This window comes from Dipodomys spectabilis, unplaced genomic scaffold (assembly GCF_019054845.1).
Source record: "Dipodomys spectabilis isolate Male_0828 unplaced genomic scaffold, ASM1905484v1 ptg000233l, whole genome shotgun sequence".
In the NCBI taxonomy this organism is placed as follows: domain Eukaryota; kingdom Metazoa; phylum Chordata; class Mammalia; order Rodentia; family Heteromyidae; genus Dipodomys; species Dipodomys spectabilis.
This window is the reverse complement of record NW_024870910.1, coordinates 1,082,501-1,108,223: the sequence shown is the minus strand read 5'-3', so window position 1 is coordinate 1,108,223 and position 25,723 is coordinate 1,082,501. Positions and strand designations below refer to the sequence as shown.

Below are 25,723 nucleotides of genomic sequence, written 5' to 3'. Positions count from 1 at the left end.
GCTGCGCACCGAGCCCCAACCCCGGCGACCCGGTGCAGCCTGGGGGTGGGGGGGGGACCCCCGGGAGCGCGGAGTGAGCCATGGCCACCACCAATGGGGCCGTGGAAAACGGGCAGCCCGACAAGAAGCCGCCGCCGGCCCTGCCGCGCCCCATCCGCAACTTGGAGGTCAAGTTCACCAAGGTGAGGGCGAGGCGGGTCCTTCCCTTCCGACGGCACCAGCGGGAGCCTGGCCGGGGTGGGGGTGGGGGGTGCGCACGGCCAGGCTGGGGGTAACCCCTTGGATCTAAGGTCATCCCCAGAGGGAACCCACGCCACCCGGCACGCTCCAAGAGGGGGTTCGAAACCAGACCCTCGAGTCGGTGCTGCGTTTGCGCGTGGGGGGGGGGGGGGAAGAGGAGGGCGCAAGGTTGCACCCCGCGCCCCCCCATCCCCACCCCACCCCAGCTTTGCAGACCGCAGAGGTGCGCCCTGCGGGGACGGCAGCCCAGGGCTCGCTCTCTCCAGGCCCTGGGGCTGGGGACAGTCAGAAGACACCCAAGGCTTGAGCTCGTAAGGCCCCCCCACAAGAAACCGCCATCGGGGAGTCAAGCCCGGTGGTGCCCCAGTGCTTGGCCTGCACCGGGTTCATCAGCAGGGCCGGGGTGGGAGGGCGGCGGGGGGAGAAGGACGGAGCGATCTCCAAAGGTTCCGTCCAGGCCTGGGCCTGGGGCCGGTGGCCAGGCCAGGACTCACTGGCCCGGGCGTCGGAGGACCCCCGGCTTTGCTTCTCTTAGTTGTTTTCTTGAGAGGCAGAGCCCTGAAAACACCCGGGAAGATGGCGAGGCCCGAAGGTGCAGCCCGGAGCCTTTCCCCAGGGAAGGGACAGCTCCAGGCTTTCTTGAGTTGTCCTGTTCGGTGCCCACTTGAATCTAGGGTACTTGAGGGGTACGGGCCCGGGGCAGCCTTTGATTTCCTATCTCTACATTCCGCTCTCCTTCCTTTTGCATGTATAACCTGTCCCTTCCCAGCTGCAGTGGACAGGACACTTAGGAAACTCAAAAGTAGCAAAAGATCTCTCTCCAAGACTTCTAATCAAGAAGCAAAAGTGGCTGGTCCCTGTGTGTGGCTTTCACATTTCCACCTCCAGCCGCTGAAACTCTAGAGTTGATTGTGCCAAGATGTGAGACATTTAAATTAGGAGGCATTTCAATTAGCTGTGTTGTGAGGTGAGGGGTCTGTAATCTACAAAGGCGTATGCATGGAAAGGCCGGGGATTGTTTTCAATGTCCTTCCCTTGGTCCTATCTCCTTGAGAGGGAAAATTACAACACACATTGTGGTTAATAGTTTTGGCTGTTGGTTGGTGGGTTGGTTTTACGCGAACACTCACGCTTGGCTGCTGTTGATGTAAGTGGTATTTTGTTTGTTTTTAACAGACTTTTGTAAAACTATAGAAACCAGAAAGTAAACATAAGATGGTTTCTTTGCTCGGTACCTGTGAGGTCCCATATGCTGTTTGGTCCCAGAGGGAAAGTTGTCCGCTTTCCCAGCCATTTCTTTAGACCCTTTGACTGGGTAAACGCAGCAGTAATGGCGGAGGCTTCCTGGGCATGAGCCGCTGTTGTCCTGGCGGCCGCCTGGCGGGTACACACCACCCATATGCAATCTGTCCAGGCTGAAGTACTGTGAGGTGAGATCACCAGGGGACTGAGCCTTCACACCTCTGCCTGCTTTGCCCTTGTTCCTTGCACACCTGTGTGTGTGCTGGCCTCCAGAGCCATTAGAGCACCAAGGAGTAGCCTGTGTGGCTGGCTGAGGGTGAGCCCTGCAGTTGGGGAGCTTGGAGCTGAGAAGCAGGCGGCGGCAGCAGCAGCGCCTGCCCCAGAAACAAGAGGAAGGGAGCAAGTAGGACAAACTGGAAGTTCAGAGCAGAGGCCTGGGGCAGGCAGGCCACCTCATGAAGGGTGAAACAGCCAAGATCCTATGGTTTTCAAAACCAATTCGTGACTCTTCTCCACCATAGAAGTTTGGTTTGAGCCCGGGCCTGTGGGCCAGTTCTGGATGAAGACTTGGTCAAAGCCCATTCGTGTGTTCTCAGATTTGAACCTCAGGCCTCGGGTCCTGTGCTGAGATTCTAGTGAAGCATAAATCTTTCCGGGGTATCTCCCTACACCTGGGTGTACGGCAGCCTCTTCTAGTTTAGGGGGTTCCTTTCTTTTTAAAGTTTCTCCCAGTAGCAAAGATAAAACTGTTCGGTTAAAGAACCAGCTTGTAACCTCTCTTTTGTTAAAACTAAAATTCCCCCAAAACTCCTTTAAAAAAAAAAAAAAGACTCCTTTTGAGCTTAGTTGAGTATGTAGCATGATGGCTAATGGAAGTTTCTGGACACAATGCCAGCAGCATTAACTTATACAACCTCCTCCTTCCCCTCCACCAGTGCTACCTTCAAACTCGAGTTTTGCTTCTTCAGTAAAATGTGAATTCTGCCCACAGCTTGCCATTGCTTTAATTTTATGCCTTTGTCGTATGCATTTCACACCAGTGCACAAGTGGAAGATCGTTTTTTTCTAGACCTTTCATCCTGATTTGAGTCTCAAAGCAATTCAGCCAGCATCCTCGGTAGATCATGGTAGACTTTTTTTTTTTTGGCTTCATTTATGTCGCTTGTTTGTTTTAATGTGGAGAAAATAACAGTAGAAACCACTGATTGATTAGGAAGATAACTTCAGTAAGGTAAAAGACATACAGGAAGAGTTTAGCAACCTGAAGGTGGTCCTATAGGCTACAGATCAATGTCACGCACCACCAAGTAGATTTTTTTTTTTTTAAGGAGATGAAATACAGACACCCGATCATGGAACCGGTTGCTATCTCCTCCCCCCGCCCCCATTTCAATTCTGTTTGGCCACCTTCTCATTTTCCCTCCCCTTTGGAATTAATACCAGGAAGGATGTAGAATCAGCAGTTTTCCCCGACAGTCTCTATTACCTAAGCCACGAAATTTCATCTTCCTTTAAATGGGCCTCTTCGCGGCCATGCTCTCCTCTCAGCTCGAACCTAACTCCTCCACTTACTAATTTCTCTCTGTGACTGGGTGATTACTGGCTGCACAGCAAAAGTGAAGTCTTGGATTTGGTTTCAGCTGGAAGAATAACTCTGTAATTGTAGCCTGGTCTTTTCCTCGCACGCTTCCCTGGGGGCCTGGCCTGAGATGGAAGGCACCCAGCTCTCAACTCTAAAGATGGGGGCAGATGTTCCCTGCCCACCTGCCCATCCAAGACTTTGGCCTTCCTCCATGAGGAAGCTTGGGTGGGCCGCATTCTTGATGAACTTCAGCACTGCTACAAGAGAGCCCAATGCCTCTTCCTGTCCATGGTCCTCCAGACATCAGTGTTCCTAATGAATCTACTCTACCACCACTGACATTAGCCTTATTGGCACGGTTTGTCCTTGAAGCAATTCAAAGAGAAGCAGAAGAGAGATACGTGTATAGGATATGCATTTAGATATAGAAGCAGAATCTGAAGCAGAATCTGGTAAGCTAGTTCAGTCTTCAGAAACCATCTTTGGGCTGAATGGGAATGGCTCATGCCTATAATCCTAACGACTGTGTAGAAGCTGAGCTCCAGAGGATCGTGACTGGAGGCAAAGCCCAGGCAGAAAAGTCTGTGTGACTCTGTCTCCAAAACAAGTAGCAAAAAGTCATAGTGGAGGCATGGATTCAGTGGTAGGTCGCCAGCCATGAGCAAGAAAGCAGAGATGGAGCTGGAAGCCCCAAGTTCAAGCCCTAGTCTCAGCACAACGCTAAATAAGTAAATAACGGATGGCATTTTATTTGATCTTGGTATTGTAAAGGTAGGCTGCTAGCCGTTGCCGCCACAGCGGTCTTTCCCAGGCTGCACTGGGCGGTAGTGACAAAGCTCCACGCGACCCTGTGTGTCCCCTGGCTGGGTCGGCCGGGACCTCAGGCCATACTCAGAGCCTCACGTGTCTTGTGTATCTGGTTCCTAGTTGTTTTCCAAAAGGCTTCGCTTCAGAGGCAGTTAGAGCGAAACTGAGATTAAATAGAAATGTATCCAATGCGTGCCCTTCCGAATGGGTTTTTTTTTTTCCTTTAGTTTTTATGCTTTTTTTCCCCCTAGAGAACAAATAATCTTATATTTAGCTCTGTTCTGGATAACTAAGGTTCTCTATGAGATGAGCTTTGTGAGTTACATATTTGGGGCTGTCCAAGATGATCTGAATAGAATGTGAACATTTGCTAATGTGGATTTTTTAAATTTATTTTTAATTTTTATTTATTTTGCCAGTCCTGGGGTTGAACTCCGGGCCTGCCTGGGCACTGTCCCTGAGCTTTTGTCCTCCAGGCTAGTGCTCTACCAGTGGAGCCACAGCTCTACTTCTGGCTTTTTAGTAATTGGAGATGAGAGTCACGGACCTTCCTGCCTGGGCTGGCTTCGAACCATGATCCTTGGAACTCAGCCTCCTGAGTAGCTAGGATTACAAGCGTGAGCCTCCAGCACCCGGGCTTCTAAGGCAGATATTTAACTCTGTATTCCAACACTGGTTTTTATCATGCCCAACAGGAAATTTTACATATTTTAAAGGGAATAGAGTGGACCCGGGCTTTCATAGCACTGCTGACCGCTCTAGAGCATTGGCAAAATCTTATATAGAACCTTAGCATGTGTCAAAACAGCAAGGAGGAGGGGCCTCACTGCTGATAGAACCTTCCGGGCTAGATGATATAGATATATGAGGAATTATTAAGAAAAAAAATGTAACAGGACTTCAGTTTTATTATGCCACCCTGGCCGCTCTGTTGGTCTCTCTGCGTGATTCAGCCTGTCCTGTCCGCCTCGGAGTCTCATCTGTACGCCATCAAGGGAGATGTGGGGGGCAGGGGGTGGGTGGCAGTGAGGACGAAAGCAGACAAGACGTTACCTAAGGTCCTTAGCATGTTGAAAATTGTATGATTTTGATTGAAACCTAATGCGTTGTACTTCCTTTCCCGGGTAGATATTTATCAACAACGACTGGCACGAATCCAAGAGTGGGAAAAAGTTTGCTACATATAACCCTTCCACCCTGACGAAAATCTGTGATGTGGAAGAAGGCGATAAGGTGGGTCCCTCAGTAATTCGATTATTGATCAAGGAAGGACGGGGGAGGGGGGAAAATGGGGCGGGGGGGGGGGGGGGATCCCAGCGCAGGTTTGCCCTCAGGGTAGGGGCCTGGGAGCTCCGGCAGCTGCTCCGAGTGTACGGCTCTGACTCGAGGCCCAGCATGGGATCAATTACAGGCAGTCTTCTGCACAGAGTCCCCCTCCGGTGCTAGATCTTTCTGCGTCTTCGAGGATGACCTCAGCTATCCTGTCATATGGCAAAAGCAAAGGTTTTCATCAATTATTAGAAGCTGGGGGCATTAAGAAATCCTTGCTGAGAGCGTTTCCGGCTGGTGTATTTCACCCAAGGGAGCACACTTTTAGGAGATACTTTTAAAAAAAAAAAAGACTTGAAGGAAGAAAGACTGGCATATTCAGGTGGGGCACTGTCACGTGACCTCCAGGTTTGGTTTGGTTTGTTTTTTTTTCTCTCTACTAGGTATTTATGTGATCGTGTAAAACTGCAGTGCACGTAGCCCTGTAGCCAATGCAGGTTCCGTTTTGTCATAGAGAAGCTAAGGGATTTTTGAATGTAGCTTTTATGCTTTATTATTATTATTATTTTCTCGGTTGATCATGGGGCTTGAACTCAGGGCCTGGGCACTGTTCCTGAGCTTTTTTTTTTTTTTGCTCAAGGCTAGCCTAGCATTCTACCACTTTGAGCCACAGCACCACTTCTGGTTTTCTAGTGGTTTATTGGAGATAAGAGTCTCATGGACTTTCCTGCCCAGGCTGGCTTTGAACTGTGATCCTCAGATCTCAGCCTCCTGAGGAGCTGGGATTACAGGAGTGAGCCATCGACACCTGGCTTCTTTTATACATTTTAAGGGCATAAAGTCTATTTCAAATGGAATTGTCTGTGAAGGAAATGTTAAGGCAAAGTGAGAAAAGAAACATGACAGTCTTTAACTGCTAGAGTATTGAACAGATCCTCGCTCTCCTCACTCCCCCCCCCCCCCCCCGTAAGTTTCAAACTTGCTAAGCAGGTATCTCTATGACGTAAGCCATACTTCCAGACCATTTTCTCTCTGTTTATTTTTGAGATAAGGTCTCACTTTTTTCAGGCTTGGACCTTGATCCTCCTGTCTGGCTATCCCATTGTAAATGGGATTATACTTGTGCAATGCCACACCAGCTTTTTCTGTTGAGATGAGGTCTCAAAACTGTTCTGTGTGTGTGTGTGTGTGTGTGTGTTTGTTGTTTTTCTTGCTCAGGCTTCCCTAAAATCCAAATATTCCTTATCTGCAGAGATGGAATGACAAACCGGAGCAGGCTTGCCCCCAGATTTGTCCACTCCAACCCCTCCCCACTTTTAATTAGTCCTGGGGCTTAAACTCAGGGCCTAGAAACTGTCCTTAAGCTTTTGTGCTCAAGCTATCACAGTGCCACTTCTAGCTTTTTGGTGGTTCGTTGAAGGTAAGAGTCTTGTGGACTTCCCTGCCTGGGCTGGCTTTGAACCATGATCCTCAGATCCCAGCCTCCTGAGCAGTGGCATAAGCCACCAGCCTGTGGCTCTTTTCCTTTTTCAAGATGGAGTCTTGCTGTGTTTCCCAGATAGGTTTCTCACTCCTGGGCTCCGGCCATCCTCCCTCCTCAGCCTCCTGCATAGCTGGGACTACAGGCTGTCCAGAGAGGCGCTTAATCAGTGTATTAGTGATTTGAAGCTGGTGGGGTGAGGATGTGTGAATAGTTGGATTTTCTTGTCCCAGTGTCGGCTTACGGGGACATGCACAGGGACGCCCTGCAGGGGTCTTCCTCCCCAACGTTTCTCAAGCTGGGTTTACAGAGGAGCCTGGGGAAGCTGGGAAGGTCAGAAGGGAGGGCCTGGCACTGGCTGGAGTTCCAGGGATGGACGGCAGGTTTGCCTGGCCGCTGTCTGGCATGGAGGCTTGGCAGCCATTCATCGCCCTGTCAGCACCCAGACCCTTGTTGCCTGTCATCTTGAAAATAAAAGGTGGTGGAGGGTCCCCTAAATAACCCTCACTTCTTTCTTTTTTTGAGAAAGATTGAGGGGAACGGGCGCGGTGGCACACACCTATAATCCCAGCGACTCAGGAGGCAGAGATGGAAGAATCAAAGTCTTAGAAAGGCCTGGGCGAAAGCACAAGACCCCATCTGAAAAGAAAACCAACTGTAGCACTAAAGGGCTAGAGGCGGGGCGCAGGTGGTAGGATGTCTGCCTAGTGCCACCGAGGTCCTGAGCTCAAACCTTACTACCTAAAACCATCCAACCTCCAGAAGACTGGGGAGCAGGGAAGTAAAGCTGCGTGGTGGACGGAACACTCACCTGCCACAGGCCTCGGGGAGAAGAAAGAAAAGCAGAGTTCTGACACACTTTCTGTCCCCACAGCCCGACGTGGACAAGGCTGTGGAGGCCGCACAAGCCGCCTTCCAGAGGGGGTCCCCGTGGCGCCGACTCGATGGCCTGAGCCGTGGCCGGTTGCTACACCAGCTGGCCGACCTGGTGGAAAGGGACCGCGCCATCTTGGCTGTGAGTACTGGGCGGAGAGGGGGCTCACTGAGGGCCTGTGCCCACAGGATTTTAATTTTTTTTCGGGGGGGGGGGGCATGGAGGGGTGGTACTAGAGCTTGAACTCACAAGCTCTTGGCTTTTTCCATCAAGGCTGGCACTTTGCCACTTGAGCCACGGCTCCACTTGCAGCTTTTTGGTAGTTAATTGGGGATCAGGGTCTCACGGACTTTTCTGCCACTGAGTCTGGCCTCCAGTTTAAGTCCTCAGATGTCAGCCTCCTAGATAGCTAGGATGACACTTGTGAGCCACCAAGAGCAGGCTCCCTGCACAGCTTCTTAACCAGGAAGTTGTCGTGGTTCAATTATTTTACTTGTTCCCAGACTTGAGATATTCACGGATGGTCACCACCGGCTGGACTGTGTGCTGGTCCAACCTTGACATTTGCACGTTAATGTTTTGTTGTTGTTGGTGGTGGTGGTGGTGGTGGTGTGTGTGTGTGTATAGGGGAGTGTTGGTTGAACTCAAGACCTCATACTCTTGCTTGGCTGTCTTGCTCTTGACTGATGCTCTACCCTTGAGCCATACCCCCAGTCTGGCATTTTGCTGGTTAATTGGAGAAAAGATTCTCTCCACCTTTTCTGTCCGGGCTGGCCTTGACCTTCCATCCTCAGATCTCAGCCTCCTGAGTAATTAGGTTGACAGGTGTGAGCCACCAGCGCCAGGCTGGAGATCCATGGCCCACCATGCTGTGTCCCTGTCCTGTCTCCAAACTTGTTCCAGACTTTGAGGCTCAGAGCACACCTCCTTTGTTTGTTTTCGTCCCCCCTCTGGGATTTAAGGAGATGTGTTGTTGTGATGCTGGCTTTGAGGAGAGAGTGAGCGCCTTGCTGAAGGGCAGCAGCACCCAGAGGTGTCTTGACTGGACGGGGCCGGGTGTGCCCCGCTCTCTCTGGGGACGGATGCGCCACGGAAGCTTCCGGCTTCCCCCTGAGCTTCACTCTCAAGCTGCCAGACTGGCTTTTTCAAAAACATTTCTGTTTTCTCTGGGCGTGAGCTCATCAGTCTGCAATGTCCCCAGAGAGGCCATGCCTGCCCCTGCCCTTCGCTGTGCGAGCTGTCCCTGGGGACACGGCGACGTCCCCGCACTCGCCCTGCCGCTCAGGCCACACTGGGCTCTGACAGAACCCCATGGGGGAGTGGCGATCCTCCGCTTCACCGGGAAGAATGCCCCCCTGCCATCCCCACCCCAGAAGGAAGATCCAGCGGAACGCCCTGCCCGGCGGCTCACACCGGTCAGCCTCACTATCTAGGAGGCTGAGGTGGGAGGATGGAGATTCAAAGCCAGCCTGAGCAAGAGAGTCCATGAGATTCCTATGTGCAGTTAACCAGCTAAAAACTGGAAATCTCAATACTGGCCGGGGTGTGGAGGGAGGGAGGGAGAAACAGAAATAAAGAGAAAAAGAGAATGACAGAAAGAACTAAGGGAGGGAGAGAAGGGAGAGAAGGAAGGAAGGAAAAGAAAGAGGGAGGGAAGGAGGGAAGGAGGCATGAGGGTGGGTGATGTTATAAAGAGAGCTGGATCTCCTTCCTTCCTTCCTTCCCTCCTTCCTTCCTTTCTTCCTCCTTCTTACCTCCTTCATCTTTCCTTCCTTCCTGCTTCCTTCCCTTCATTTCTTCCCTCCCTCATTCCTTTCTTTAAGAATTTTCCATCTGTATTCATTCTAACATGAGTTTTTCTTGGATAAATGCCATACAACCGATCCGAAATTTGTATATTGTCATCCCAGTAAGCCATCTTGTACAAAATGATTTAAAAAAGAACAATTCCTAGAAAGCTCACCACGCCCCTGGCTTGTCAGCACTTGACCTGTTGGGTATCTAAATCTATTTCAAAGATGGAGAAAATGGGTTACGCAGCCAGGGATGGAAAACCAGGAGTGGAGACGGAAAAGAGGCTCCATGCCCCAAACTTCCCCACGAGCATAGCAACACCACCCTCTCGTCCTGTGCCAGGAAAGAGCTGAGCTCCACCCCTGACCCCCCAGCTCATCCACAAACAAGCAGATACTCCCTGGAGTGGCCACTTGCGGGGTTCTGGGGTGAGAGCGCGGGACATCACGGGGGGGGGTTCCTTCCTTCCTTCCCACGGCATCCTCACCCCACGGAGGCGCGCGTGGCGAGCAGGAATTCAGCCGAGGGCCGTGTGTCCGGGTGGTCACTTCCTGTGCGCTCGGATGACTGGACATCTCAGCTCGGGGCTCCACTGAGGCTGTTTTGTCTGACGGACAAAGGGGTTCTCTTTCACCCAGGCTGGAAATAGAAAAGAATCCCCACCATTGAGCCCTGCGTACTCGCCCGGGTACCCCACCTCCCACCCGCCTTGGGCTGGTGAGCAAGTCCCCCACACCCCACACCCCATTCTGCATCCGGATGCACACATTGTCCTGGAGGCATGGTCATTCTCCACAGCCCTGCCCAGCCCCCAAAACACACCCTCTCCCTCTCCCTCTCCCTCTCCCTCTCCCTCTCCCTCTCCCTCTCCCTCTCCCTCTCCCTCTCTTTCCATTGCTAGGGCTTGGCCTCTTGCTTGGCTTCTTCTGGCAAAGCTGGCGCTCTACCACTTGAGCTATACCTCCACCCCCAGCTTGGGGCTAGTTCATTGGAGCTAAGAGTCTCTCTCCTGTATCTGCCCGGGGCTGGCTCTGACCTGCGATCCTCAGCCCTCAGCCTCCTGAGTAGTGAGGATGGCAGCCGAGTGTCACGTTTTCTGAACAGCGCAGAAGACAGGCGTGCAGAGCGTGATGTCCCCGGGCCCGTGGGGCTTTTGTTGGTTTGTTTTGTCTCCCACCCCATCTTTAATCACGCAACAGCTAAAGGAAAGCACGCTTATTGCCACGCCGTCTACCCACTTGTCCCTGCAGACGCTGGAGACCATGGACACGGGCAAGCCGTTCCTCCACGCCTTCTTCATCGACCTGGAAGGCTGCATTAAGACCCTGCGATACTTCGCAGGGTGGGCAGACAAAATCCAAGGCAGGACCATCCCCACGGGTGAGCCTCCCCCTCCCCCCGCAGGACGGACCCTCATCTCTAGTGGGGTTCTCTTTGGGGGTCTGTGCTCCCCAGGATTCCCCTTCCTGGCCCATCCCTCCTTCCTCCCGGCCCCCTCCCACCGTGGCACTGCGTTCAACCTTTCTCTAGGGGGCGCCATTCCCGAGGGGACTCAGGTGGAACTCAGCGAGGGCCGTCCCTGTGTCTGTCTTGTCTTTCAACGCCTCGTCTGCTTTCTGTCTCTTTCAGATGACAACGTGGTCTGCTTCACCAGACACGAGCCCATCGGCGTGTGCGGGGCCATCACTCCAGTGAGTGCCGCGGCTGCGCTCTACCCAGGGAGGGCTTCCATCTCTTTGGAACCAACAGGAGCTTGGGTTTTGGTCCACCGTAACCATGGAAACCAGCATCCCGGGAGCACGCGCTGCTCCGTGCCCAGGGGCATTCGTGGGGGGGGGGGGGGATTCCAGCCCCGTGGCCAGGAGTGGGCGTGTCCACCGGGAACGTGGGCTCTTGGAGGGGGGGGCTTCAAGGACAGGAGAGAAGGAAAGGTCTGGGTGACTCTGCTGAGGTCGGAGTTAGGCAGGGATGGGCTCAGGTGGCAGAGGCCAGCAGCACAGCCCTGGCACCCGGGGTGGGGCTTGGTCACTGGGCCACGGGATTTGGTAGACACCGCAGGAATGCAATGATGTCTATCTGGAAAACCCCAGGCCCCTTCGATGGCCACTGTGTGGAGTAGGGGTTGGAAAGATGTTGTTTTCACAGCCGGGCATGGTGGGGCTCACCTATAATCCCAGCACCAGGGAAGTGGGAGTAGGAGGAACTCAAGTTTAAGATCAGCTTAGGCTCTATAGTGAGCCCAGCTCAGAAATACAAACAAACAAAAATATGGGTGCTCCACACAGGAAGAGGAGGTTACCCCTTTAGCAAATGAGTGTGTGTATGTGCCTGTGTGTTCATGTGCTTGAACTCAAGGCTTGACACTGTCCCCTTACCTTTTTGTTCAAGGCTGGCAGTCTACCACTTGAGCCACAGCTTCTTTTCCAGCTTTTTGGTGGTTTATTGGAGATAAAAGCCTCACAGACTTTCCAGCCCATGCTGGCTTCAAGCCAGGATCCTCAGATCTCAGCCTCCTGAGTAGCTAGGCATAAGCCACCAGTGCCTGGCTGTGACTCCCTTTAGTAGACTCTTTGAGAGGGAGAGCTTCCGGACACATACACCACTGTCTTTACATAAGCTGTCCACAGTTATCTCCCAGAATGCAGTTTTGTCATGGCATACTCCTATGCTGCCCCTTAAACCCCAGATCCAGACTGGGAAGAGTTGGCGTCCTCTGGGAAGGCATGGCTGGGTCCCTGGGGCAGGCAGGGGGTGGACCTGAGTCCCCAAGGCCCTCTCTGTCCCTGTCACAGTGGAACTTCCCCCTGCTGATGCTGGTGTGGAAGCTGGCGCCGGCCCTCAGCTGCGGGAACACGGCAGTGCTGAAGCCGGCCGAGCAGACGCCCCTCACCGCGCTCTACCTGGCCTCGCTGATAAAAGAGGTAAAGCCGTCTGAAAGGAGAGTCTGGGGCCGTTCCCACCTATGCACCAGGCCGGGGTCACAGGATATAATGGGGCTGCAGGCGCAGGGCGCAGGGGGAAGTTCAGACTCCCTGTTTGGCTTGGCAGTTGTGTTTGTGGTCTGTGAACTAGAATGAATGCCGGTGGAGGCATTACCTAGGGTTTGGATGTTTGGTCAGGATAGAGGATGGCGGAAGCTCACTCAGGAAGGCATCAAACATGCTGCTGGGCTTGGCAGTGGGCATGTGCAGAATGGTCTTCTGTTTCCCTCCCCCACCCCCCATCTCTCTCATGGGCTAGAATTCAGGACCTGGGTGCCCAGTTTCCTGGTGGTTCATTGGAGATAAGAGTCTCACGGACTTTCCTGCCTGGACCGGTTTTGAACCACAATCCTCAGATCTCAGCCTCCTGAGTAGCTAGGATGACAGGCGGGAGCCACCAGGGCCTGGGGTGGCCTTGTGCACTGGCTGAGCCCCCTCCCCAAAGCCTCCCAGCACCTCCTGCTCTCTGGACAGCACCCTCCCCCCAAGAAGCCACAGTTCAGGGAAAGAGAGGCCCAAAGGGCCTCCCGCCTCTCAGTCCCAGCCGCCCGCCCGCTCCAGTTATCCATCCATCATGGCTGTCCGGGTGCCAAGAGGTAGAAAGAAACAGGGAGCAAAAAGGGGTGAGAGGAGAGGCCCCCCCACGTCACCCTGTGGCGCTCAGAGCCCCACGCCGCCCGCTCCCTGCCTTCCTCTGAGGTGGTCTCCATCTCTCCCTAGGTCGGGTTCCCTCCAGGCGTGGTGAACATCGTGCCAGGGTTCGGACCCACGGTGGGCGCTGCCATTTCGTCTCACCCCCAGATCAACAAGCTGGCCTTCACCGGGTCCACAGAGGTAAGAACCCCCTCCATGGAGGAGGCCAAGGGAGGACGGCAGCCATGACACCCCCCACTCCCCCCACACGCACCCCCAACGCTGCCTGAGAAGCTCACAGGATTTTCTCTTCTTCCTCTTACAAATGTTGGCCCCGTCTTAGAAAAAAATAATAATAATAAGTCAGTCACAAAACCACCGGTCTTGTTTCCAAACTAAATAAATACAGCAGGAGCCCCAGAGGCAAAGATTGAGATAAGATAAAATTTAAAAATGTCACGCATCCCTAGCGCGGACAACATCATAATTATGGCTAATTATGGCTAAGAGACAATGGAGCTGGGAGGAGGTCGTGGAGCACAGATCTCCAGTGTTGCGCCTTCCTATGTAAAGCGCTTCTCGAGATCAATGAAAAAACACACCAGCCAGCAAGTGGAATGATAGGGGAAAAATAGACATCATTTTCCATCCGAATAGCCCGTGCTTATGCCTGAGTTCATTGGTACGCAGGGAAATGCAAGTTCAAATGAATCAGGCTCAAGCCGGGTGCTGGTGGCTCACACCTGTCATCCTAGCTACTCAGGAGGCTGAGATCTGAGGATCATGGTTCAAAGCCAGCCTGGGCAGGAAAGTCCGTCAGACTCTTACCTCCAATGAACCACCAGAAAACCAGAAGTGGCGCTGTGGCTCAAGTAGGAGAGCGCTTGCCTTGGGCTGAAGAGCTGAGGGACAGCGCCCAGGCCCAGAGTTCAAGCCCCATGACCAACAACAACAACAAAAAAGAGTCAGCCTCACCTTTTGTCTATCAACTTGAGGGACAAAAAGTATATATATTTTATTGAGAATATGGAGATATGGGATCTAACCTAGCATGTCTCCAACGTGGAAAACAAGAGTTAGTGGAATTAAGCAAAAAATTAAAAAATAAAAGATTACAAAGTAGAAAACTTTTGATTCTGGGGCTGGGAAGGTGGCTCAAGTGGTAGAGCGGTAGCCTTGAGTTGAAGAGCTGAGGGACAGCGCCCAGGCCCAGAGTTCAAGCCCCACGACCGGACCCAAAAAAAAAAAACAACTTTTGATTCTAACATTCCCTCTCAAAGCAACTCTTGCCCATGGATTCTCTCAAGAGTCTTGAGATATCTTATTTGTTCTGTGGAATGTTCTACAGCCATTCTAACAAGGAGAGCTGACCCTCAACTATTGAGGAAAGAAAGACAGACAGACAGAAAGAAAGAAAGAAAGAAAGAAAGAAAGAAAGAAAGAAAGAAAGAAAGAAAGAAAGAAAAAGAAAGAAAGAAAGAAAGAAAGAAAGAAAGAAAGAAAGAAAGAGAAAGAAAGAAAGAAAGAAAGGAGAAAGAGAGGAAGAAAGAAAGAGAGGAAGGATGGAGGAAGTTTGCTATGATATTAGAAACATTGTGTGCATGCACGTGTGTGCCTGTGTGTGAGTAGATATAGAAGTTATCTGGGAACATTCCCAAGACATTACTATATCCCTGTTATGTGGGTTTAGGGACAGAACAGCCCCCTTCACCCCTACACAGCATTCCTGTAAGGAATTATCATGACAACCTTCTCTGCTTAAAAGAGAAATGAAGCCAGTGGCTCACACCTGCCATCCTAGCTACGCAGGAGGCTGAGATCTGAGTATCGTGGTTCAAGGCCAATCCAGGCAGGAAAGTCTGTGAGACGTTTTTGTCTTCCCCAGGCTGGCTTGGAACCGGGGCTTCTGAGCTCTCAGCCTCCCGGCTAGCTCTGTGGGGCTTTGTCTGTGCGCTGTTGATCTTGTGTCTCCCTCCTGAAGGTTGGGAAGCTGGTGAAGGAGGCGGCCTCGCAGAGCAATCTGAAGAGGGTGACGCTGGAGCTGGGGGGCAAGAACCCCTGCATCGTGTGCGCAGACGCAGACTGTGAGTCCCCCCCAACCTCAGAGCGACTGTAAATGCCCCCCACGCCCTGGCCGGGTTGATTGTCCTGCCCCTGCAGCTCCAGGGCCCTGTGTGCTCTGGGCTCTATGTAGATGCCATCCTGGTGGGTCTAAGGAGGACAGCATGGCTCAGCCTCGAGACCAACAGCCCAGGCCGGGTGCTGGTGCTCACGCCTGTAATCCCAGCTACTTGAGGAGCTGGGATCTGAGAATCCAGGTTCAAAGCCAGCCCAGGCAGGGAAGCCCATGGAATTCTTATGTCAAGTAATAGAGCTCTAGCCTGGACAGAAAAAGCTAAGGGACAGTGGTCAGGCCCTGAGTCCCAACCCCAGGACCGGCACGCACACGCGCGCGCGCACACACACACACTCACACACACACACCTGTGCCTGGTCGTGGTCACTGCCTGTGTTGCTTGGGCCCTCAGGAAAGCCACCTGCCCTGCAGCCCGGGACCATGTGTGTCTAGATCCACGCAGATGACACAATATTAACAACATTTGCTGTTCTTGGCTGCCGTGCCCTGAAGAGGGCGAAGGGCTCCCCGGGGCATCCATCCCCCCCCCCCCCCCCGCCCCGCGCTCAGGGTGGCCCATCCAGAGGTGTGGCCTCTCTGTGGTGGATCGCCTCCCCCATCCGCCCCCTGGCACCAGCCATTCTCTTCAGAGAGAACAGCGCCCGCCCAGTCCTTTCGCAGATAAGGCTGGAATTGCCAACACCCCCGAAGAAACACTGTCCACCGCACAAGTTCTTACTAAAGTGTCCATGACTGACTGATACTGCCCATCCCTTTTTCCTGAAGTTGGTTCCCAGTGGGAGAGAAGACAGGGCGGAGCTGGAGCCCCGGGGAAGGGCGTGGAGATGGACAGTCCGTGTGGGGTAGACACGCGTCAGCCTAGCTAATGGCTTTCCCAGTCACCAGGCAGGGCTCTCCGAGTCATCCAGTGGGGACACATCTTGGAGATCCAAACTCCCAACTCCTCTCCCAGCCACACACAGGATGGGGTCTGTGTGTGTGTGTGTGTGTGTGTGTGTGTGTGTGTGTGTGTGTGTACTAGGGTCATTCTCTCCTCCTCCCGACGGGGACAATTAAATGCTGACATCATGTCAAGGCTACTTCACCCTGGTTGGGGGGCAGGAAATGAATTAGCCGTCTTCAAGGAGGGGCAGCATTAGGCTGGCACTCAGCCCTGGCACCCGCGGGGGAGGAGAGGCGCCTTGGAAAGCTGTCCTGTGACCCCCCCCCCCAGCTCTGATCATACAGACAAACCCTGTGGTGTGGTGGTCGCCATTTGCTTACAGCCAGGGTGGGGACCCCAGCCCAGGTACCCCACGAAGTAGCTTTCCAGCAGATTTTATTTTTCTTTCAGTAGCAGTCCTGAGGTTTGCGCAGGGAGCCCCAGCGGCTAGGCAGGGGCTTTGCCACTTGAGCCATGTCTCCACCCACCTGGCTGTTTTTGGCTTTAGTTACGTTTCAGATAGAACCTAGGACTTCAGTCCTGTGGCTTGTACCTCCCACACCGCTGGGATTACAGGTGTGCTCCACCCTGCCCGGTCAGGTTTTAGCAAGTGATTTTAGTTTACCATCTAGTCTGTAATTCAGATGCAGTACTTAGACACAGATAACTCTGTATCCCACAACCCCTTTCCCCCCTTTTTTTAAATCTTTGGGCCATATTCAAGAACTATTTACTCCCGGTGGCCAGTTTGGATTTATTATTTTGAGGTTTTTGTGGTGTGTGTTTTGTTCTGCTTTTTGTGGTGTCTGTACTAAGACTTGAACTCAAGGCCTGACACTGTCCCTTAGCTGTTGGGTTCAGGGCTGGTGCTCTACCTCTTGAGTCACAGCTCTACTTCTGGATTTTTTTTCCCTTAGTTTACTAGGAGATAAGAGTCTCCCGGACTTTCCCGCCTGGATTTGGCTTTGAACCTAAATCCTCAGACCTCAGCCTCCTGAGTAGCTTAGGATTACAGAACATTTTGGCTTCCTTAGAAGTTCTTGCCAAATTGGCCTAGGGCAAAACAAGATGGCGGCAGGAACGCAGGGATGGGAGAGGAGGAAAGAGTTGCGACTCTGGGGGCCGGGGCAGATGAAAGGCACTGACAAGTCCTGCAGTCTGCAGACTCCTTTAACCTCCAGCTTGATGTACTTAAACGTTCTCTCCCATTACCCCCACTCCTTCCCCATGCCCAGTCCTGTCCTCTTTGGGAAATACGAAGACCAAAATTAATTTCCGACACTGGGCCGTCCGGGGGCTGTTTTCTCGGGGCAATTAGGCCTGCAGCTGTGAGGGCAGCAGGCGTGAATGAGCTCACGGCTTCCTCTTGCGGCCTCTCTCTGGCACAGTGGACTTGGCTGTGGAGTGTGCACACCGCGGAGCGTTCTTCAACCAGGGCCAGTGCTGCACCGCCGCCTCCCGGGTGTTCGTGGAGGAGCAGATCTACCCCGAGTTCGTCCGGCGGAGCGTGGAGTATGCCAAGAAGAGGTCCGTGGGCGACCCCTTCGACGTGAACACGGAGCAGGGCCCGCAGGTAACCGCGCGTCTCCATCTGGCCGCCCTGCGCTGCTATTCAGACTTTTCTTTTTGGTGCTGCTCCTGGGGTTGGAACTCGTAGCCTGGGCAGAACCGTCCCTTCGCTTTCATGTTCAAGGCTGGTGCTCTACCACCTGAGCCACAGCTCCCCTTCCAGCTTTTTGGGGAGGGTTAACTGGAGAGAAGACTTTCCTGGATGTGTCTGCCCCGGCTGGCTTCGAACCCGGATCCTCAGCTCTCAGCCTCCCTGAGCGGCAGGGATGACCACACACACACACACACACACACACACACACACACACACACACGCACACACACACACAGCATCGTGCGGGCCTGCTGGGGGCTTGGCTCTAAACCAGTGTCAGTGGGGAGCAAATGAGGTAGCCCCCACTCTGGGGACCCCCAGTTATTATCCCTCAGTCTTGTTCCCAGGCTCCGGCCGGAGACTCGCGCTGTGGATCTCTGTTTTCCCCTTTTCATCCCTGCTGCTGAGATCTTATTCCCCGAGGACTCACGGCTGTCTGAATCCTCCCAGCCCCGGCCTGGACAGAGCTCGCCCGGCCCAGGTCCCAGCGCGTGGACTGACGGCCGCTGGGGAGAAGGTCTGGTCCTGTTTGCTTGTGACCAAGGAACATGGATTGGGCACGTGTCACCAGCAAGCTGGCCAGCACCAGGCCTGGCAGACAGAGCCCTTGAGCCAATCCGGGGTGGGGAGGGGGTGCATATTTCCATGTTTGTGGGGTCTGTGTCTCACCCTGTCATCTTTCCTGCAAGCCCTTCTGCCTGTTTGATTTCACCAATGTGCGCGGACGCACGCGGCAGGGAGCAGAGGATTCTCACGTGGGCTCAGAACTGCTTGCAGGACAGATGGAAGGTTCTAGAATGTAGTCAGGAGCCAGCTAAGACCTGGGGTTTCCGGAAGGCCCTTGTATGAGCTCCCCCAGACTCCCCTCCCCCACATCCGTGGACAAATGCTTGGAATACTGGGAGTTTCCGGCCAAGGTTTGGTTCAGCCAGAGAAAAGCTGGGACGGGCTGTAGCCGCAGCCAGGGTGGTTATTTGTATTTTGTTTGGCGGAAGTGGAGGACATCTATAAAGTTTCAAGATGAAAGGACTCCCTCCATCTTCTCTGCCCTCCTCAGCCAATGCACCCCTTTCCTGAGGTGAATCCTCTAGGACTCTTTACTTTTAAATCACTTTAAGGGTACCAAGAAGCAAAGGTGATAATGGAGTCTGATTGCTCTCCCTTATTATTCTTTCATGTGAGGGAAGAAGGGAAAACAGGATTTTGTACTTGCTAGGCTTGGTGCTCTACCATTTGAGTCATACCTCCAGTCCAGCATTTTGCTGCTTAATTGGAGATAAAAGTCTTTTGTTGGTGGTGGTGGTGGTAGTGGTGGTGGTGGTGGTCATGGGGCTTGAACTCAGGGCCTGGGCGCAGTCCCTGAGTTCTTTTGCTTAAGGTTAGTGTTCTACCACTTGAGCCACTGTTCCACTTCCAACTTTTTTGGGGTTGTTTATAGGAAATCACAGTCTCACAGTCTCTTCTGGCCAGTCTGGCTTTGAGCCATGATCCTCGGATCTCCTGAGTAGCTAGGATTACAAGCATGAGCCACCAGCACCTGGTACCAGTCTTGTTTATTAAGATGGGGTCTTGATTGTTTTTTGGCCTAGGCTAGCTTCAAACTTTGATCCTCTCGGTCTCTACCATCCAAGTAGCTGTGACTACAGGGATGAGCTACTACCTGCCAAACATTTTTTCTACTTCTTAGACCTTTTTGGACACAATATCAGAGATTAGCTTCCTATGATATGACTTACCCAATTTTGTCTCCAAGTTTATTGTTTTTTCTTTGACTATGTGTCCAGTAATGTTGCCTTTTTCTTTAAAAAAAAATAGTTTTAACAGTCTTTCCATTGTTGGCATCTACAGGAAAGCCCTCAACACACTGCAAGTCAGCTTTGTACATGAGAAACTTTAGAAAACCTTTTATCCTTTTATTCTTCATGGCTAGATCTGTGGTCTAATTGGAACTCTCTTAGCAGAAGGTGTGGAGTATGGCTCAGACTGGTTATTTTATTCTTTGGAGGAGGGAAGAGATGGAGGTCTAGCCTGGAACTCATGATAAAGCCAGAGTGGCCTTGCATACTTAATCTTCCCTCCGTCTCATGAGTGCTGGGATTACAGGTGTGCACCACCATGCCTGGCTTCAGACTCAGTATTTTAAAACTGGATGCCTTGTCACAAGTTGGTCAGTCACATGACATACATAGTCCATACTCTCCCCTTCCAAGCAAACCAGCCTGCCCCTTGGGAACACACCACCATCTAAACACGCCATTAGGCCATGTGGTTTTCTATTTAACACCACAGGAAGAAAACCAGTTGTCCTTTAAGTTCAAAAGTCAATACGGCTCTGCCTCACCCAGCCCAAGAGAAAAGGGCTCCATCCGAATGGCCACGATCGCTGGGTGCTGGTGGCTCACGCCTGTAATCTCAGCTACTCGGGAGGCTGAGATCTGAGGATCACAGTTCAAAGCCACCTAGGGCAGAAGTCTATGAGATCTTTTTTTTTAATCTCCATTTAACCATCAAAAAGCCTGATGTACAAGTACAGTTCAGTGGCATTGAGCGAAAAAGCTCAGGGACAGTGACCAGGCCCTGAGTTCAAGCCCCAGGACCAGCACAGAATACATGTGTGTGTGCGTGCACACGCGTGTGCATGTGAGTGAGATTTGAGCAGCACGCTTGCCGTCTGTGAAGAAGAGGGGGCTGCCAGTGGTGTTGCGGAAGGCTCAGCCGTGGCCCTGTGTTTTCTAGATAGACCAAGAGCAATTCGACAAGATCCTGGAGCTGATCGAGAGTGGGAAGCGGGAAGGGGCGAAGCTGGAATGCGGGGGCGCGGCCCTGCAGGACAGCGGGCTCTTCATCACGCCCACCGTCTTCTCCGAAGTCACCGACAACATGCGGCTTGCCCGGGAGGAGGTACGCATGCGCGGCTGGCCGGGCTCCAGCGCCGGGCTCCTCCAGAGTGCTCCTTCCTGGGACCCAGGAATTTTAGGAGTATGCCCAGCACGAGCAGATCCTCTGTGCCTTGGGCTCCTTGGGGAGCCTGGATCCCCAGTGCCTCTGGCAAACGCCAAAGACTGCACCCCAACTTCATGATGATGCTGTGTTCTAGTGCTTTCCAATGTTGCTCATCCACTCTGTGTGACAGTGCGCCCTCCCGTTCAGCCAGGCAGGGGAGAGTCATTGTCCAGCTGAGGATTCCAGGGCCATGGCTGGGCTCCCCAAGGTGTCCCCAGTCTAACACACACACACACACACACGTATGCATGCATGCACACACATGCACACACATGCATACATGCACACACATGCACACACATGCATGCATGCACACACGCACACACACCACCCTTGATATGAGCCAGCCTTTAATTCTATCTTCTCTTTGCTGGGTTGTAGCCTGTGTGACTCTTGTTACTATGGCAACATGTTATGGAAACAGACCGCCTTTGCAAAGGGCCTACCCAAAGGTCATGCAGAGGCATTGTCTTCTGTGTACCCCGATGCATATGAGTTACCCCAAAATCTCTCAGGATGGAGTCTTCAGAAATGGATGCCAAGAATCTTCATAGATGTTTTTGGTGGTTTTATTTGTGTGTGTGTGTGTGCACACTTGTGCCAGTCCTGAGGCTTGAACTCAGGGCCTGGGTGCTGTCCCTAAACTTCTTTTGCTCAAGGCTAGCACTCTACCACGTGAGCCACAGCACCACTTTTGGCTTTTTCTGAGTAGTTCATCAAAGATAAGAGACTCACGGACTTTCCTGCCCGGGCTGGCTTGGACCTGCAATGCTCAGATCTCAGCCTCCTGAGCAGCTAGGATGACAGGCGGGAGCCACCAGTGCCTGGCCGTGTTTATTCTTAAATGTGTGTCCCCTTTCAGTGTTCCCTTGAGATTTCAACCTTCAGGCAGCCAGGGGGTCTCCGGTGGTCTTTCTTCTCTATTCTTCATGGTTGTATGGGTGCGGGCTCTGGAATGTACGAAACTATCACAAGCCCCAGCAAACACCTGCCCAGATGTTCAGCGCTGCCCCCACCTTGCTTCTCAGTGCTCTTCTTGGACTTTCTCGTAGATTTTTGGACCAGTGCAGCCAATACTGAAGTTCAAAAGCATCGAAGAGGTAATTAAACGAGCCAATAACACCGACTACGGACTGACAGCGGCCATCTTCACCAAAAACCTGGACAAGGCCCTGAAGCTGGCATCGGCGCTGGAGTCCGGGACAGTCTGGTGAGGCGAGCTTGTGTGTGTGTGTGTGTGTGTGTGTGTGTGTGTGTGTGTGTGTGTCCATGTCCATGTCTGTTCTTACTTGCTTGTGAGATTCCTCTTCCACAGGCAGAGAGCCTCTAGCTGTGGTCCACTCTGACCTTCAGCAGTGCCTACGCCATGTGGCTTTAGGCCTCTCATTTTCTATGAAGACACATGCAGGCGGAGGGATTTATCTTATTGTATTATCATATTGTTCCTAAGACCCTCCGCAGCTACCAAAAATTCATGGCTGCCCAAGTTCCTTATGTTCAAGGATCTAGTACCTGACTAGGTCTTCCTGTGTACTTCATTTTTGGGCCAGTCCTGGGCCTTGAACTCAGGACCTGGGCACTGTCCCTAAGCTTGTTCACTCAAGGCTAGCATTCTACTACTTTGAGCCACAGCGCCATGTCCAGTTTTCTGGTGGTTCATTGGAGATAAAGAATCTCGCAGGAACTTTCCTGCCCAAGTTGGCTTCAAACCACAATCCTCAGCTCTCAACCTCCTGAGTAGCTAGGATTACAGGTGTGAGCCACTGGTGCCCCGTAAGAGTGCATTTCTTTTTGGACCATGTCTCCTCTTCCTAGTTTTCCCCTCCCATCCCCTACCCACAAGTTGTTACAGTTCATTTCCAGCAGTGTCTAGTGAGGACCACTGCTGCGTTCGTTCACCCTCTGTCCCTCCACTTCTGTGTAATGTGACTTTTTTCCTGAGTATTTTCCATCAAGGTTGAGTATAGCTGTGACTAGATCCTGCAGCCGGGCGTACTCACTGGTGAAGTATGGACCCCGTCCCCTGCTCCCTGGCTGGGCTTTAGCTCTCCCGAACTTCCTTTTTCCTTTTTTCGTTGGGGGGGGGGGGGCGGTACCATGGCTTACACTTGCCCATTCCTCTGACTCTAAGCTCACAGCTGGCGCCCTACCACTTGAGCCACGCCTTCAGCCTGGCTTTATGCTGGTTATTTTGGAGATGGAATCTCTTGGACCTTTCTTCCTCAGGCTGGTTTTGAACTGTGATCCTCAGGCCTTGACTTCCTGAGTAGCTAGGATTACAGGTACAAGCCACAAGCACCCAATAAATGAGCCCATTTTAAAGAAGTGAATTGAAGCTCACTCAGAGAGGTTGGATAAGTTAGAGTCACAGACTGTAGGAAGAAAGAGAATGTCGAAAGCAGGGAGATCTATGTCATTTCAAAGCTAATTCCTGCCTCAGCACTGGTGGCTCACGCCTATAATCCTAGCTACACAGGAGGCTGAGAGCTCAGGATTGTGGTTCAAAGCCAGCCCAGGCAGGAAAGTCTGTGAAACTCTTGTCTCCAATGAACCACCAGAAAACCAGAAGTGGCGTTGTGGCTCAAAGTACTAGAGCGCTAGCCTTGAGCAAAAGAGCTCAGAGACAGCACCCAGGCCCTGAGTTCAAGCCCTACAACTGACAAAAATGCTAGAAATGGAGCTGTGGCTCAAGTGGTACAACATCACCCTTAAGCAGAAGCCAATCAAGAGCATGAGGCTTTGAGTTATAATAATAATAATAAATAAGCCTTTATTTCCTGAGCCCTAATTTCTCTGTATGTATCTGTTGGGCTCTCTCTTTCTCTCTCTTTCTCTATTGCGCTCCCTCTCCCTCTCCCTCTCCCTCTCCCTCTCTCTTTCTCTCTCTCTGTCTCTCTCTCTCTGTCTCTCTCTCTGTCTCTCTCTCTCTCCCACACACACACACCAGTTTTTAGTCATCATTGCATCTGGCAGGCACTGGGCATGCTCATCATGGCCAGGAACTGGGGAGGGGAGTGGAGGCTGGGTGGATTTTCTCAGGGAACTGAGCAATGTTTCCCTCTCTCTGCAGGGTCAACTGCTACAATGCCCTCTATGCCCAGGCTCCGTTTGGTGGCTTTAAAATGTCGGGAAATGGCAGAGAACTGTAAGTCCCTTTCTTACCCCAAGTCTGCCAGCGATCAGTAGGGCAGTGACTCAAGCTTTAGCCCAGCGACTCCCCAATCCCCAGGCCTATCACAAAGGCTAGCAGTGGTCCTTTCCCTGAAGGCTGATCTGAATTCCTCCCTCCCTCCTTCCCTCTGGCCTCCCCCCTACAGCCTCCCCCAGAGCCGAGGCCGCCATCAGACCCACCATGTCCCAGTTGGTTTGTGGCGTTGTGATCTTACTTTTGCTTAAAACAGCCTCCAACTGCAAACCCTCCAGCCTTCACCTCTTGAATAGCTGGGATTATAGGCGGGAGCAGCCACACCTGGCTTGTTTGCAGACTCTTTTAATTTGTATGACAGGCTGGGCACCCATGGCTCAGACTTGTAATCCTAGCTATTTGGGAGGCTGAGACCTAAGGATCATGGTTCAAAGCCAGCCCAGGGAAGGAAAGTTTGTGAGATCTAACTGCAAAAAGTTTCTGTCATTGTTGCTTTGGGGCCTTTTGGACAAGCCTTATGGCTCCCCCTAGTGGCCTGTGCTTGCTTTCTCCGAGACAGCAGCCTTGTCCTTGGGCCCTCCCCAGCGCAGGGCCAAAGGTCACCTTTGGAGCCACCTGCTCTGACCCCCTGTGCTGAGGCAGTCAGGTCGTGAAGCCAGGAGCCCAGCCCCTCTGCAGCACATCTCCCCATGGCCAGACTTGCATGAGAACTGCAGCCATCCCCCCCCCCTCGCCAAAGCAATGCCTGGAGGCTGGATCTGCAGGGAGACCCGTGGGTCCACTGACTCCTGGTTTGCACTGGTTATAAGGGTGATCCACTGCCTGGTTTTCCTTCCTACCACCCTGGGGGCATCTTCCTACCACCCTGGGGGCATCTTCGGGCCCCTTAGAGGCCCCATGCCCTGGCACAAAGCAGAACTTGGTGATCACACACTGAATGCAAACTCCGCTCTCAGACTGCCAGTTAGCAGCAGCACACAGGGAGGTTTGGGGTCCTTTTTTTTTCTTTTTAAAGTTTATTTGGATTCCTGGACGATACTTTACCAAGGTTTTTGATAAAACAAATCAATAAATAAAGGAATTCCATAAACTGGATGTCAGTGACTCCTGACTGTAATTTAGCAACTCAGAAGGCCAAGATCTGAGGATCTCGGTTCAAAGCCAGTCCAAGCAGGAAAGTCTGAAGGACTGTTATCTCCAATTGACCAGCAAAAAGCTGGAAGGGGAAGCGTGGCTCAAGTGGTAGGCACTAGCTTTGAGCAACATATTAAAAACCAACAACAACAAAAACTCAAGAACAGCACCTAGGCCCTGAGTTCAAGTCCCAGAAATGGCATGAAGGAGGTTTGTGGACACATCATGTCCTCTCTATCATTCCCTGCTAACATCTGTACCCCCAGCCCCAGCCCCGGGCCTCTGCGCTCCCCTCAGGCACGCTACTTGTTTTAATACCATGTATTTACCCCCAAGACAAGCCATAGTTCTTCTGAGGCTTCCAAAAGCATCCTATACAAACAGCTTTATGCTTATTCTAGTTATGTATGCATTTATTTACTTTTGTGGGTTGTGGGACTTGAACTCAGGTCCTGGGCATTGTCTTTGAGCTTTTTCCGTTCAAAGCTAGCACTCTACCACTTGGAGCCACAGCACCACTTCCAGTTTTCCAGTGGTTCATTGGAGGTAAGCGTCCCACGCAAGACTTTCCTGCCCATGCTGGCTTTGAACTGTGATCCTCAGATCTCTGCCTCTTGAGTAGCTGGGATTACAGGCGTGAGCCACCAATATCCACCTCACCTTGGTATTTAAAATTACATTTCCAATTACCCAAGCTCATTAGTGGCATCATAATCCCAGCCTCTCCTTCTAGCAAGACGTCATTCACAATTTCCCTTTTCTCATGATCCCCAAGTTACCCGAAAGAGTAATCAGGCATTAGAAGAACTCCCCAGAA

General features: G+C 52.3%; 1 protein-coding gene across 1 annotated transcript in view; it reads left to right on the top strand.

Annotated features, from left to right (window-relative positions):
• Aldh1a3 (aldehyde dehydrogenase 1 family member A3) overlaps nucleotides 1–25,723 on the top strand; it is a 27,430-nt gene continuing 1,707 nt past the window's right edge. Inside the window, exons 1-12 of the mRNA XM_042698590.1 lie at nucleotides 1–182; nucleotides 5,000–5,104; nucleotides 7,495–7,635; nucleotides 10,539–10,668; nucleotides 10,918–10,979; nucleotides 12,081–12,209; nucleotides 12,990–13,103; nucleotides 14,884–14,986; nucleotides 17,350–17,534; nucleotides 20,361–20,525; nucleotides 21,680–21,837; nucleotides 23,698–23,772. Of these exons, the coding sequence (XP_042554524.1) occupies nucleotides 81–182; nucleotides 5,000–5,104; nucleotides 7,495–7,635; nucleotides 10,539–10,668; nucleotides 10,918–10,979; nucleotides 12,081–12,209; nucleotides 12,990–13,103; nucleotides 14,884–14,986; nucleotides 17,350–17,534; nucleotides 20,361–20,525; nucleotides 21,680–21,837; nucleotides 23,698–23,772 (1,469 nt within the window). The 5' untranslated portion in view covers nucleotides 1–80. The remainder of the gene's footprint in view (nucleotides 183–4,999; nucleotides 5,105–7,494; nucleotides 7,636–10,538; nucleotides 10,669–10,917; nucleotides 10,980–12,080; nucleotides 12,210–12,989; nucleotides 13,104–14,883; nucleotides 14,987–17,349; nucleotides 17,535–20,360; nucleotides 20,526–21,679; nucleotides 21,838–23,697; nucleotides 23,773–25,723) is intronic.